The sequence below is a fragment of the Podarcis melisellensis genome, assembly GCF_964234715.1.
Source record: "Podarcis melisellensis genome assembly, chromosome: 17".
Taxonomy (NCBI): Eukaryota; Metazoa; Chordata; class Lepidosauria; order Squamata; family Lacertidae; genus Podarcis; species Podarcis melisellensis.
In genome coordinates this window covers 10,515,787-10,530,347 of record NC_138534.1, presented here as the reverse complement: position 1 = coordinate 10,530,347, position 14,561 = coordinate 10,515,787, and the positions used below count along the sequence as shown (strand labels likewise).

The 14,561-nt window shown below is 47.6% G+C and overlaps 1 protein-coding gene across 6 annotated transcripts in view; it reads right to left on the bottom strand.

The window, feature by feature from the left end:
• Window positions 1–14,561, bottom strand: part of PNPLA6 (patatin like domain 6, lysophospholipase) — an 82,370-nt gene that overhangs the window by 57,988 nt on the left and 9,821 nt on the right. For all 6 annotated transcript variants that reach the window (XM_081893760.1, XM_081893761.1, XM_081893762.1 and 3 more), the window contains exons 2-9: window positions 9,004–9,085; window positions 7,594–7,662; window positions 6,040–6,127; window positions 5,828–5,910; window positions 4,559–4,653; window positions 3,173–3,313; window positions 1,264–1,423; window positions 229–309 (exon numbers count right to left, since the gene is read on the bottom strand). In XM_081893760.1, the coding sequence (XP_081749886.1) occupies window positions 229–309; window positions 1,264–1,423; window positions 3,173–3,313; window positions 4,559–4,653; window positions 5,828–5,910; window positions 6,040–6,127; window positions 7,594–7,662; window positions 9,004–9,085 (799 nt within the window). The remainder of the gene's footprint in view (window positions 1–228; window positions 310–1,263; window positions 1,424–3,172; window positions 3,314–4,558; window positions 4,654–5,827; window positions 5,911–6,039; window positions 6,128–7,593; window positions 7,663–9,003; window positions 9,086–14,561) is intronic.

The following is a 14,561-nucleotide window of genomic DNA, read 5'->3' as shown; positions in this document are numbered from 1 at the left end:
GCAGATTTAGGCTGACGACGAGGCGAAACTTCGTAACCACAAGAGTTGTCTGACAGGAGAACAGACTTGCCTCAGGAAGGGGTGGGCAATCCTCCCCTGGAAGCTTGGGATGCTGTGGTTGCATCCTGCACTGCAGTCCCTGCGTGGTGGAAGGGGGCAGACTAGATGGCTTCGCAGGCCCCTTCCGTATCTAGGATTCTAACAAGCTGAGGTGAACAAGGATCCTACCGTGATGACGTCCAGGATGCTGAGGAGGCTGTGCACGCTGTCGCCCGGAAAGACCTCCTTCACAAGGGTCTCTTTCCCATCCTGAATCAAACAAAGAGATTTGAATTTTTTAAAACAATTGTTTATTTGGTTTTCAAATCAAAGTTTTACAATCACATGTCCAATATATAACAAGACTCCAAGGAATAACCTGGACTTCCCTCCTCTCCTCTGTGGGTCCTATTGTTAATCATTTCCTCCTGCATCTCTTATAATAATCCAAATCTTTTACATCTCCATTCTGTCCAAAATTCAACATTAAACTACAGTCGTACCTCAGCTCCCAAACGCCTTGGGAGTCAAACATGCCGGCTCCCAAACGATCAAAAACCAAAAGTGAGTGTTCTGGTTTTCAGATGTTTTTTGGGAAGCCGAATGTCCAGTGCGGCTTCCACTATTGTTTTCAGTGCACCTGCGCAATTAGAAACCAAACGGAAGCCACACCTTGGTTTCTGAACATTTCGGAAGTCGAACGGACTTCTGGAACAGATTCTGTTCGACTTCCGAGGTACGACTGTACAAGTGTTATTCCAGTCACGCTAACAAATTAAAACTATTTACAAGGGTTTTTAAGATAAATTATAAATGTTCCCCATTCCTTATTGAAATGTAGGTCTTCCCGATTTCTTGGTCATTTTTGACAATTCGGCATTTTCCATCAACTTAATCTGCCATTCTTTTCTGGTAGGGACTCTATCTTCTTCAACCAAACAAAGAGATTTGCAATTGGCTAGCCGCGCTCAAAGCCAACTAGGGGACCACGTCATCCTTTGCAAGAACCACAGTCAAGGTCTCCTGCACAAGCCCCACTGAAACGAACGAGAGCTGCACACAACTGTGCCAATTGGTCTGGTGCAGCTCTGTTCGTTCCTTGCCGCGACGAACGCCAGGCCATGCCCAACTCTTGCCCTCTGAGCTGCATAGCCATACACGGCTATGGAATCGCCCCCACAGAGTTTCCTGGTGTTGCCCGACTGAGCTCCCCGCTGCCCTCACCTGCTCAGACAGGAAGAGCTCCAGCTTTCCATCTTGGACCACGTAGATGCTGGTGTCAGGCTGACCTGGGCGGAAAACGTACTCGCCTTGCTGGCACTGCTGGAAGGTCATGTGCTTGCACAGCTCCAGGAACAAAGGCTTCTCAAAGTGGCCTAGCACCCTGCGAGGAAGGAAAAGGGCAGCATCACCACAACACTTTCCTTGCACAATGCCATGCCCCTGAAGAGGGTTCAGGAACATCAGCTAGTTCAGAAACATCAGAATTCAATTGCTCATTGGTGCAAGATGGTTTGAGCATATTACACCGATCCCGGTCTGACTGCCCTGGCCACCGATTAGTTTCCGGGCCCAATTCAAAGTGCCGGTTTTGACCTATAAAGCCTTAAATGGCTCAGGGTCACAATACCTCAAAGACCGCCTCTTTCCATATGAACCTACCCGGACCCTGAGATCAACTTCTGAGGCCCTTCGTTGTGCGCCTACTTCACGAGAGGTCCAGAGGGTGGCAACACGAGAACAGGGCCTTCTCTGCAGTGGCTCCCTGTCTGTGGAATGCTCTCCCCAGGGAAGTTTGCCTGGCGCCTTCATTATACACCTTTAGACACCAGGCAAAAACATGCCTCTTCAACTAGGCCTCTGGCTGATTTGACATCCAATGCCCTTTTAAAATTTGCTGTGGGCATGGTGAATTATTGGGTTGTTTTTGTTTTTATTACATATTTTGTGTTTTTATACTGTGATTTTGCGTTAAGAACCACCTTGAGATCTGCAGGTATAGGGTAATAATTTCTACTACTACTACTACTACTACTACTACTACTACTACTAACAATGTTGGCTATTTGCCTTGGGCTGGCTGCAGAACCCATAAGGACAGCAGCAGCAGCAAAACTAAGGAGCTGGGGAGAGGATTTAGCAACCTGTTCCCCAGGCACAATTTCCTCTTCACGGTGAGGCTACATGCACATCCTCTATGAGGTGTGGTGAATGTGCAGAAAGGCCACTTGTTCGGAACATTAATTCTTGTTATTCCCCACGCACAGCAATCCAATTTGCTTGAATTCCCTCCCTTCCCCGACAGGCATTTCTGTGTACTGTTCTAAAAACCAGGTCGTTGGATTCTCTTGAGAGTAGCAGAAGCAGCAAGAAGAAGAATGGCAGAAGCTAGTAAACGGCCGCCCCAAATGTTGTGTGGAACCGACACTGCTCAAATCTACGCCAAGGAAAACAATGCAGGGAAACTTGAAAGCTGGAGATGTAGCTGTTACTTCAGGGGTAGCCAAGATGGTGGCCTCCAGATGTTTCGGACTACAACTCCCATAATCCCTTGCTGCCTGCGGCTGATGGGAGTTGTCCACAATATGAGGAGGGCACCAAGTTGCCTGTTCAGCAGCCACAAATTGGGAAGCGTTTTGGCAAAAGCTGAAAAACGGCCTCTCTTCAGCTTGAAGCATGCATGTAAAAGCATCACCTTCCCCACCGCCATCATATTCTTATTAATTTTGTTAATTGTATCATCATCTGGCTCCCTACATACTGCTGAAGGGTTGTGGCCGGGCAACAGGATCCTGACTCTGTGACAAAGCAGAGGCACACTCTGTTCAATGGCAGTGCCAGCTGCCCAGGTACAGTGGTACCTCGGGTTAAGAACTTAATTCGTTCTGGAGGTCCGTTCTTAACCTGAAACTGTTCTTAACCTGAAGCACCACTTTAGGTAATGGGGCCTCCCGCTGCCGCCACCCCGCAATTTCTGTTCTCATCCTGAAGCAAAGTTCTTAACCCGAGGTACTATTTCTGGGTTAGCAGAGTCTGTAACGTAAAGCATCTGTAACCCAAAGTACCACTGTACTTCTTGCGGCTTCCCCCTTGACCTCCTATCCAGGTCACAACCTGAAACCCCGGCACGTACCGCACATTCTTCAGCATGTAGAGCACTTCGGACGGCAGGTGAGAGTTGGCCACATCAAACTCTGTGAGATCGGCCTCCAGGACGGAGGGGGGCGGCTCCTTCAGCTGAAGGGTGGGCAGCTCCTTCTTGATACGCAGGATCCTGAGCGGAGGAGGAAAAGGCAGAGGTTCCTCAGAGGGATAGAAGGAAGCCAACCAGCCAACCAACCAGCTTCTTGTTCTTGCAGATAAAGACAGAGACTCCCTCCTTCCCTCTACAGTGGATGCTCGGGTTGCGAATGTGATCCATGCAGGAGGCACATTTGCAACCCGCAGTGTTCGCAACCCGCAGCGCCACATCTGCGCACGCGCGGGTCGCGATTTAGCACTTCTGCACATGCACCAAAATCCGAAAGTAACCCGTTCCGGTACTTCCGGGTTCGGCGTGGTGCGCAACCCGAAAACACAGAACCTGAAGCGTCTGTAACCCAAGGTATGACTTTATTCCCCAAGCAAATAAGCAACTAATACACCCTTCTTCCTTCCATGCTCATTTTGGCTTCCGGGGGAATGTGCCAGTTTTAAAATAATTAATTAATAAAATAAAATAAAATAATATTTTTTTATTTATACCCCGCCCATCTGGCTGAGTTTCCCCAGCCACTCTGGGTGGCTCCCAATTGAGTGTTAAAAACAATACAGCATTAAATATTAAAAACTCCCCTAAACAGGGCTGCCTTCAAATGTCTTTTAAAGAGAAGATAGCTGCTTATTTCCTGGACATCTGAAGGGAGGGCGTTCCACAGTTTTAAAGGCCTGAAAGAGGCACTGGATTCACTCCCTCCCTCACACCGGGTCCTCTGTTTCATTTCTATATCGCTATCCTCCTCGACTGCCCCGAGTTCACTGTACCCACTAAGGAATAAACCACATTGCAAGTTTCAAGGCTCTTGATGCATGCTCTCTCTCTCTCTTCAAGTTTCTAGTCCTCGCAGGTGAAGGGAGCAAAGATGCAGAACTTGGAAAAAGGACCCAATTTGTGTCTTTGTGCAGGTTAACTACTTGCCTGCAGACTGCCTCGCCAGAATGGTGCATGCTCTAGTTATCTCCCGCTTGGACTACTGCAATGCGCTCTACGTGGGGCCACCTTTGAAGGTGACCCAGAAACTACAATTAATCCAGAATGCAGCAGCTAGACCAGGCATAGGCAAACTCGGCCCTCCAGATGTTTTGGGTCTACAACTCCCGTGATCCCTAGCTAGCAGGACCAGTGGTCAGGGATGATGGGAACTGTAGTCCAAAACATCTGGAGGGCCGAGTTTGCCTATGCCTGAGCTAGACTTTGCTCAAATATGGCCCTTCGTTTCCCTGACATGTGCACGCTTTCTGCTCTAGCTGACCGACTCACTTTTTGGCAATGTTCAACATCTTGAGCTTCTTCTTCATGCGCGGACGGGAAGCAGACATGGTGGTGTCGACCAGAGAGGAAGTGGATTGAGAAACCTGGCAAGAAAGGAAATGTGGTAAGTGGAAGGAGGAACCCTGCAGCCACCCAGCCCTATATACCTGCTGCTGGTCTTTTGTTACACACATTTACTAGCCAGGATCAAGGCACCTCAACGAAGGCTGCAGGTTACCCTCCCAAGAGCCATGCATTACATATCAGCTTCTCTCCTTGGGAACCACATGACAAATATCAACAGGAAGGGAATATCCTGGCCCAGCCACACAAACACCCTCAACAGTCCCTGCTCCCACACCTGCCAAAGCCTTGACTGTCCAAGATATTTTCCTGAATAATCAGATTGAAATTCCCAGGTGTCAAAAAAAGTTATTTATGTATGCCACTACTGCGGCCCATGCTCTGTTAGCCCCCAAATGGGAAATGAGCAAGGTCCCAACCAAAGAAGAGTGGCAACTTTAGTTGACAGAGTACAAGCAGCTTGCAGACTTAACACATAGAATAAGAGAACGAGAACAGGTGTTTAGAGAAGATTGGAAAACGTTTATTGAATAGATGGGAAATAACTGTGTACAGTTGAAAACACTGGCAGCATTAAGATAAATTCAGCAGTGTAAATAAGTTATGATGGATGTAATAATGGAATAATGAATTGTATCGTTTCTGTAAAATATGCAGGGATTTATGATATTTAGAATGAACCATGGAAAGAGAAGAAGGGAAGTCACTGACATTTTAGGGATGTAAAAATGAGTACAGTCGTAGCTCGGAAGTCAAATGGAATCTGTTCCTGAAGTTCATTTGCCTTCCAAAACATTCGGAAACCAAGGCATGGCTTCTGATTGGCCGCAGGAAGCTCCTGCAGCCAATCAGAAGCCCCGTTGGACGTTTGCGTTCCAGAGAACGTTCGCAAACTGGAACACTCTCTTCCAGGTTTGCGGCGTTCGAGAGCCAAAACGTTTGACTCGCAAGGCGTTCAGGATCCAAGGTGGGACTGTACTTTAAATTGGAAAACAGAAAATTTAATAAAAATTATAAGCAATAGCAGAAGGGTCACGGTGACTGAGACGCCGCATAATTCCCCATTCCCAAGTCAACTAATTCATCTCAAAGAAGTCATTCGATCATTCCAGGACAACCATTCCATGCGACACACACACACACACACACACACACACACACACACTGTGGGTCCTGTCGCTTTCCTCCAATTACCTTGCGCATTATCTTCCTCCCGTAGAACAACACTTTGTCCCGCTTGCGAAAGCGATATTTGGGTTGTTCCTGAGCCTGGACCTCTGCAGGGAAGGGAGGAAGGAGGAGACCAGAGTTCAGGTCAGGTCAGCAGGCCCGGCCCGGCCCCGCCTTGTCAAAAAAGCTGCCCACTGGCACAGCGTGCCCACTTCCCACAGCCCCAAGGAACTTACTCTGAAGGCGGAACCGGCGGATCAGCACCAGGATCAAGGCGGCCACAAGCAGCACGGAGAGACCGACTCCTATCATGACTCCCAGCACCTGTGGGGAAGGGTTAGCGCCCAATTGGCATGTGGGTTATGGCCTGCTGGAAAGGTGGCAGGCTGGCATTCTGTGCCCGGCCATTGATTCACTTTACTGTGGGAGTCACTCAGGACAGCCCCATTCATTTGCGCAGAGACACAGCCCAAGAGGCTCTACTGTTCTGGGTCGATGCATAGAAGATTCCAACCTTGAACACGCAGCTGTCAATTATCTGTAGGCCCCAGGGGTTTCTCAACACTGGAATTTACAGGTAAAGTGGGTTTGGGTGTGTGAGATAATTGCTTTTAACATCCACCTGCCCTGGAGAGCCAGAATGCGACTGGCTTTAGGAAGCCACACCGACTGCGAAGCTCACCAGTCCAAACCTCTTCACTGCCTTTAAAATTCAATAGCAGGATAATAATTTTGTGACTAAACGGGCATAATTTTAGCCTCCAACGAGGCGAGTCTGTTTTCTCGACGCTGCTGGTAAATGCAACGAAATAAGCCTATGGCGCCCGTCTCGGCACTCAGAATCTAGCTGCTGAGTGTTTAGCAAGCCAACACTGTGGGACGTCCGCCTGTTCAGAGATCTTCTTCTCTTCCTGCTTATAGGAAGGTACCCGAGACTCTACTGCTTCGACAGGCTTTGAATTCTCAGTGACAGATGTTGCTGATTGAAGTGTGTTTAAATCTGGTTTATTCCTTATCTTGGAGACCATTGTAAGCAGATGAAAACACTAGTAGGGTTGCAATAACACTTGTAATGTAGTAAGAACTATGGAGACAATGGAGTTTTACCAAAGATGGACTATTGAAAAAGATGCAGTAGAAAAGGTTTGATAATGGGATCCATGGAGGGGAAGGTGGGAAGTCCAAAGATTCAGAGGAATCTCTCAACCGTTGATGTGTATGGTTGTATTGCTATAATTTTATATGTGTAAAATCGAATAAAAAATATTTCAATAAATAAATAAATCTGGCTTATTCCAGGGCTGTTTTCTGAGGTGCTTCAAGTGGCTTACTCTGAGATTACGGTATTTTTATTGGCTGCTTTTATATTGGACTTCGATTAGGCGTTAATGGTTGGGTCACCAACTTGCTCAGAGAAGCAAGATAAAACAAGCAAACAAAGGCATGGCACTTTGCTTTTATCGTGCAAGAGCAAATATGGTGACAGTTCCCACATCTACCTTATAAGGTGGGGAGGTGAAGCCCGGAATCTGCTTTCCGAAGGACTGAAGAAACAGATCCCTTTCCTCAGAATTACACAACCCATCCTCTAGCAGTGTGTGTCCCTCCCCACTTAGTTTGACACCCGTGCAAAGAGGTGTCTGTCCCTGGCAGCAGGAAACACAGTCCTAGCTTTCCTGGTGTCTCTGCTAGGAGGCGGTTTTGTACAGGTGTGCTGCAGGCGGCAGCACCCATCGCATACCTCCCCGACGCAGACCCCCAGAAGTGTCCTCTGCCCCCTTTCTACTCACCATGCTGGCCTGCAGCTGATCTGCCACAAAGAGCTTGACGTTGGAAAGTACAGCGGTCAGGGTTGCATCCTGCAGTGGGAGAGAACACAGCAGACACTGAAGGTCAGGATCAAGGATGGAGGACTCCAACGCAGAGGAGGGGGAAAGGGATTAGAGGGCTTCCTGGGGCAGCGGGTATAGGCCAGGTTGTGGCGGGTGTTTCAAGAATATAGTTTGAGTGCCTCACTTGTAGCTTCATAAATCATTTAATGTGTGAACACAAATACAGGGGTACCTCTGGTTGCGAACGGGTATCCATTCCAGAGCCCCGTTCACATCCTGAAGCAAATGCAACCTGCGTCTGCGGGTCGCGAATTGCCGCTTCCGCGCATGAGTGTTACATCATTTTGAACGTCTGCACATGCGTGAGTGGCGAAACCCGGAAGTAACCCGCAGAACGCAACCCGAAAAAGCTCAACCCGAAGTATGACTGTATGTTATTAATATTGCAGTTGCTGTATATGGAATTATTATTTTGACTGGAATGTAACTGAAATTAATAAGATTTTGGAACGCAGAAATAAAGAAAATCATTACACCATCAATTCTAGCACGTGGGGGGCCATCTAAATTATATAATTTGGTATTTGAATGATTGGTATTAGTAATTGTATTATAATTTGGCATTGTTATAATGAGGCTATTAGTGGACTGTAATTGAAAACTAATAAAAATTATTATATAAAAAAGATAAGGTTTCAAGCAGTCATGCCTAAGTTTCCATTCAGCTCACACAAAAAACGTTCCTTTGATAGCAACTAAAAGGTAATGGGACCCCTGACCATTAGATCCAGTTGCGGACGACTCTGGGGTTGCGGAGCTCATCTCGCTTTACTGGCCAAGGGAGCCGGGGTACAGCTTCCGGGTCATGTGGCCAGCATGAACCAGAGCAGCACATGGAAATGCCGTTTACCTTCCTGCTGCAGTGGTACCTATTTATCTACTTGCACTGGCATGCTTTCGAACTGCTAGGTTGGCAGGAGCAGGGACCGAGAAATGGGAGATCACCCCGTCGCGGGGATTCAAACCACCGACCTTCTGATCGGCAAGTCCTAGGCTCTGTGGTTTAACCCACAGCGCCACCCGCGTCCCGTTCATTCATTCATTAACTAGGGTCCCATTAATTCCCAAGGCCTTCAAAAGAACAGAGCCAACCAACAAGCAAAAATAACGTCTCCGTCTAGAAGCAAAGATGATTCTCTACACAGCAACAGACACTTAACAGGGATAAAGGAAAGCTGCAAAAGGGGTGGATGGGTGAATTGCAGGTGGGAAAGCAGAACGGCTCTAGCCCATTCTTTTTATTATTATTATTAAAGATTTTCTTGATTTACAAAAGTGTGTGCAATGTCTCTCGTTTTTTGGCGTTACCTCTTGCTCCTCCTGTGGCTCTGATTCACTCTGCCCCATGACGGCTATCGATGCTGCTTCCAGGCCCAGTGCATTAAGGACCCTGCATACAAGAGAGAAATTTTATATAGCACCCAGGACAATATAAAACGTGTGTTTTTCATGTACCGTATTTTTCGCCCTATAGGACGCACTTTTCCCCCTTCAAAAATGAAGGGGAAATCTGTGTGCGTCCTATGGGGCGAATGCAGGCTTTCGCTGAAGCTTGGAGAGCGAGAGGGGTCGGTGCGCACCAACCCCTCTCGCTCTCCAGGCTTCAGGAAGCTATCTGCAAGCCTGGGGAGTCCGCGGGAGTTCCCGCAGGGCTCCCTGCGCTGCAGATAGCCGCCTGCCGCCCGGCGCGCAAGCCGCCCTGAAGCAGAGTGCCCCTCGCGCCGGGCAGACATCCGCAGCGTGGGGAGCCCTGCGGGAGTTATCGCAGAGCTCCCCGCGCTGCGGATAGCAGCCTGCCACCCGGCGCGCAGGGCGCCCTGAAGCAGAGCGCCCCGCGCGCTGGGCAGACATCGGCCAGCCCCACAAACTCGGGGGACAGCGGAGAGGCGCAGCGCCGCCATCCCGCTGTTCCCCGACCTGGTTTTGGGGGGAAATACAGAAAAAAAAATTCCTTTATTCCCCCCCCCAAAAAAAAAACTAGGTGCGTCCTATGGGACGGAGCGTCCTATGGGACGAAAAATACGGTAACTGGGCTTGAAGTCTTGTATGTTTAGTGGGAGAGGAATCAAGGTGGGCCTGTCAATAGTGGTGGTTCCATGGCAGACACCACTATGGTTTTACAGGGAGTAAAGAGCCTGCCAGAGCAGGTCGGATCAGGGTCCTGCTGCTCAGCACAGGGCAAGCGGTCAACACATTGCTACTGCTGGCTTCACTTGAACTCAGGGCCCCAAAGGGACAGGTGACACCAGCCTCTGTACACCCTCATTCATCCAAGACATTGTTTTACAAATTTGTAGGCTGGGATCTTTCAAGAGAAGGATATGGCTTGATTTTAGGTCACCAATATTCTGTCTAGCCTGCGGGCCATGATGGGCGACACATATGTAAGCAAATTGGTTTCACAACCTCCAATGTTTGGCGAAAGAAAGATGAGTTGTTTTTCTACGTTAAGAGAAGAATGGTTTCATAGGGAGCATGATGAACCTCTGAGTGATCTGCTAGCACGCCTTGCCAAAGAAGTATTGAAATATCATTTACAAAAACATTTGTTCTTTATGGAACATTGGGTTTTGTTCAACACAGCACCAAGAAGCATTTGCACAAGTGGAAAAAACTTCTGCTTGTACTACGAGACTTTCCCCCGATCCTTCCATCTCCTGTGCTCCCCCAAATCTCTCTGGAGAAGATTTGGGTTCAGCACATAACAGGGGGGCAGGGTTTGGAGTGAGAGTCCTGTGGCACGGGTGCAGGTTGTTCCGCTCACACATTTATCTTTTTTTTAAAAAAAAAATTATTTATATTTTTTCAAATTTATACATTTCATTAGTTTTACAATCAATTTAACATTTCAAAATTTGACTTCCTTCCACCCCTTTTCTGCAGTTCCTTAAATTTATTTTTTATATGTCTTCTGCTTATTTATCTATTGCAAATATAAGGTAAAGGTAAAGGTACCCCTGCCCGTTCGGGCCAGTCTTGCCAGACTCTAGGATTGTGCGCTCATCTCACTCTATAGGCCGGGAGCCAGGACTGTCCGCAGACACTTCCAGGTCATGTGGCCAGAGTGACAAGCTGCATCTGGTGAGCCAGCGCAACACACGGAATGCCGTTTACCTTCCCGCTATAAAGCGGTCCCTATTTATCTACTTGCACCCAGAGGTGCTTTCGAACTGCTAGGTTGGCAGGCGCTGGGACCGAACTACGGGAGCGCACCCCGCCGCGGGGATTCGAACCGCCGACCATGAGATCGGCAAGTCCTAGGCGCTGAGGTTTTACCCACAGCGCCACCCGCGTTCCCATTGCAAATATATACTAATATAAAACTGCAGGTTTTTACATTAATCCTGCCAATGTTCTTATCTGTTTGCAATTTATCTGTAGATAGTCAATAAACCATTTCCATTCTTTTACAAAAAGTTTGTTATCTTGATTTGGTATTCTTCCGGTAAGTTCCGCCATTTCTGCATATTCCACAAGTTTTTGTATCCATTCTTCCTTTGCTGGGACTTCTGCTTCTTTCCTCTTTGGGGCAAGTAGAATTCTTGTCGCTGCAGTAGCATACATAAATAAATTTCTATACAGTCGCACGGCGTTTTGCGGCTGGGATCCGTTACGGAGCGCTGCGTCTGCGCACATGCGCGGAGTGCGATTTAGTGCTTCTGTGCATGTGGCAAACCTGGAAGTAACCCGTTCTGGTACTTCCGGGTTTTCTGCGGACCTTCGCCGGAATGGACGCTAGACAAGGTGGATGTTCGCAGAGGTATTACTGTACAATTTAGGTACAGTGGTGCCCTGCAAGACGAATGCCTCGCAAAACGAAAAACCCACAAGAGGAAAGGGTTTTTGGTTTTTTGTGTCGCTTCGCAAGACGAATTTCCCTATGGGCTTGCTTCGGAAGACGAAAACGTCTTGCGAGTTTGTTCGCTTTTTTCCTAAAGCCGCTTGAAGAGGCGCAGTTGCGACGGACCGTGCTTCGCAAGACGAAAAACATCGCAAGACGAAAAGACTCGCGGAACGAATTATTTTCGTCTTGCAAGGCACCACTGTAGTTCTGTCTCCATAATTCCCAAATTCTTTGCGGCGCATTTATTTAATTATCACCCACTGCCTGGGATCCTCCACCCTCAAACCAGCCAGCAGGTGTGTGAGTAAAGAACAGCCAAACTTTGCCACAGGACCATTTGCAGTGCTATCTGGGCCAGTGCTAGAGGGAGCAAGAAGAGCTCTCCAAATGACAGGGATGCAACAGCTGGAAAGGGGAGCTCCAGATGCCTCAAAATTAATAACAAAGCAAGAGAGGTGGAGGGAGAACTGTCTGTCAGGTACTATTTAGGCAGGGAAGATCCGGCCTGAGGAGAATCAGGTCCATCGCTCAGGAGAGGAGAGGAGTGTGGGAAGCAGGTGAAGGAAGTCAGAGTGCCTGGAGGCGGTTGGAGGATGAATGGCTTTTAACAGATTGAGGTTGAATCCTGACAAGACAGAAGTACTGGGGGACAGGAGACGGGCGGGTGTGGAGGACTCCCTGGTCCTGAATGGGGTAACTGTGCCCCTGAAGAACCAGGTGCGCAGCCTGGGAGTTATTTTGGACTCACAGCTGTCCATGGAGGTGCAGGTCAATTCTGTATCCAGGGCAGCTGTTTACCAGCTCCATCTGGTACGCAGGCTGAGACCCTCCCTGCCCACGGACTGTCTCGCCAGAGTGGTGCATGCTCTAGTTATCTCTTGCTTGGACTATTGCCATGCGCTCTACGTGGGGCTACGTTTGAAGGTGACCCAGAAACTACAACTAATCCAGAATGCGGCAGCTAGACTGGTGACTGGGAGTGGCTGCCGAGACCATATAACACCGGTCTTGAAAGACCTACACTGGCTCCCAGTACATTTCTGAGCACAATTCAAAGTGTTGGTGCTGACCTTTAAAGCTGTAAATGGTCTCGGCTCAGTATACCTGAAGGAGCGTCTCCTTCATTCTCCCTATCATTCTACCCAGATACTGAGGTCCAGTGCTGAGGGCCTTCTTGCGGTTCCCTCGCTGTGAGAAGCCAAGTTACAGGGAACCAGGCAGAGGGCCTTCTTGGTAGTGGCACCCACCGTGTGGAATGCCCTCCCACTAGATGTCAAAGAGAACAACAACTACCAGACTTTAAAAAGACATCTGAAGGCAGTCCTGTTTAGGGAAGCTTTTAATGTTTGATGCATTACTGTATTTTAATATTTTGTTGGAAGCCACCCAGAGTGGATGGGGAAGCCCAGCCAGATGGGTGGGGTATAAATAATAAATTATTATTATATTGTTATGAAAGACAGGTCCCTTCCTTCCTATTCTGAGGCTACTGAGGAGGAAGAACTGGGAAGAGAGGCCTCTCAAAGCTGAAACCCTATTTCACATTTTTTAAAATTTCAATTGTCACCAGCATCTCATTCCTTTCACACTAGCAACATGACCAAACAGAGTCCTTGCCACTCAATTTCCCATTTCCTGGGAAATGATATACAATGAATTGAAAAGGATAAGTTTTATTAAAAAAAAAACCAAAAACCCCAGAAGTCTTTCTTTTGGTATTTTTATGTGGAAATGATGAAACTTACTGGAACAATAAGAAATCAAGATAACAAGCTTTTTATTAAAGAATGGAAATGGTTTATTGAATATTTACAGATAAATTGTAAACAGATAAGAACATTGGCAGGATTATTGTAACAACCTGCAGTTTTATAAGAGTATATATTTAAAGTGGATGAATACATGAGCAAATTAAATGAATTTGGATATGCAGAAGATATTTTAAAAATCACTTTAAGGAACTGCAGAAAGAGGCGGAAGGAAGTCAAACTTCGAAATGTTAAATTGATTGTAAAACTAATGAAATTGTATAAAATTGAAAAGTATAAATAAAAACTTGCCACTCAAAATGCTTAAAGTAAATCCCTGTATTAGATCTAACAACAACAACCGGTACATGCAATGACAGGCAATGTGTTGATAATACGCGAAAGGCAGGATACTCCTGGACCTCTTGGTGGCTTTTGATCTCAATGATCTCAGGTATGGGGCTGGGGTCTACCATTCTGTAGTGGCTCCGAATGTACCCAGAGTGTAGATTCCAGAAGCTGATGCCAAAAGGCCGCTGCTCTGCTCCATAGCTGCTGGGTTAGAGGGAGCCACAAGATATCATCTCAGGTCCTGTGCTTTTCAATCCCTACGTCAGGGATGAAGAACCTGCGGGCTTGAACCTCCATCATCGCTAGCCATTGGCCATGATGGCTGGGGCTGGTGTCGGGTGGCAACTCAAGGCATCAGGAATGCCAGTGTTCCCGCCCCGGTCTACTTTCAATTCTGGGACCCTACAGACCTCCAGATGTGGCTAGAAAGGCAACTCCCACCCCCCCAAGAACGATGCGTACGATTGACACTTGCTTCCAACTTCTGAACTCCAAGAGGCAGGAGAAATTTTGAACTAGTTGGCGGTAGGTTTGGACCAGACGAAGATGAACAAGATGAAACCTAATCCCTTTCCAAATGTATTAAAGCCCTTCTCAATGAAGGTCGGATTTGCCATTTGCACCTGAATGCTCAGCGGCCACGCATATACGTGTATCGTCTTCCAAGGCAACTACTATATTCCGAACTTAAAAATGGAAAGCGTAATGCTGGTGGTCAACAAAAGAGGTTTAAAGACTCTCTCGAGGCAAAGCTAAAAAGCATGTAGTATAGACACTGACAAGTGGCCTGCGAAACACTGGCCTGTGAGCACTCCAGTTGGAAAACAGCCTTTACCAAAGGTGTCATGGGCTATCAAGACGCTCGAACTCAGGACGAAAGGGAGAAACGTGCTAAGAGGAAGGCACGCTTGGCAAACCCTCGC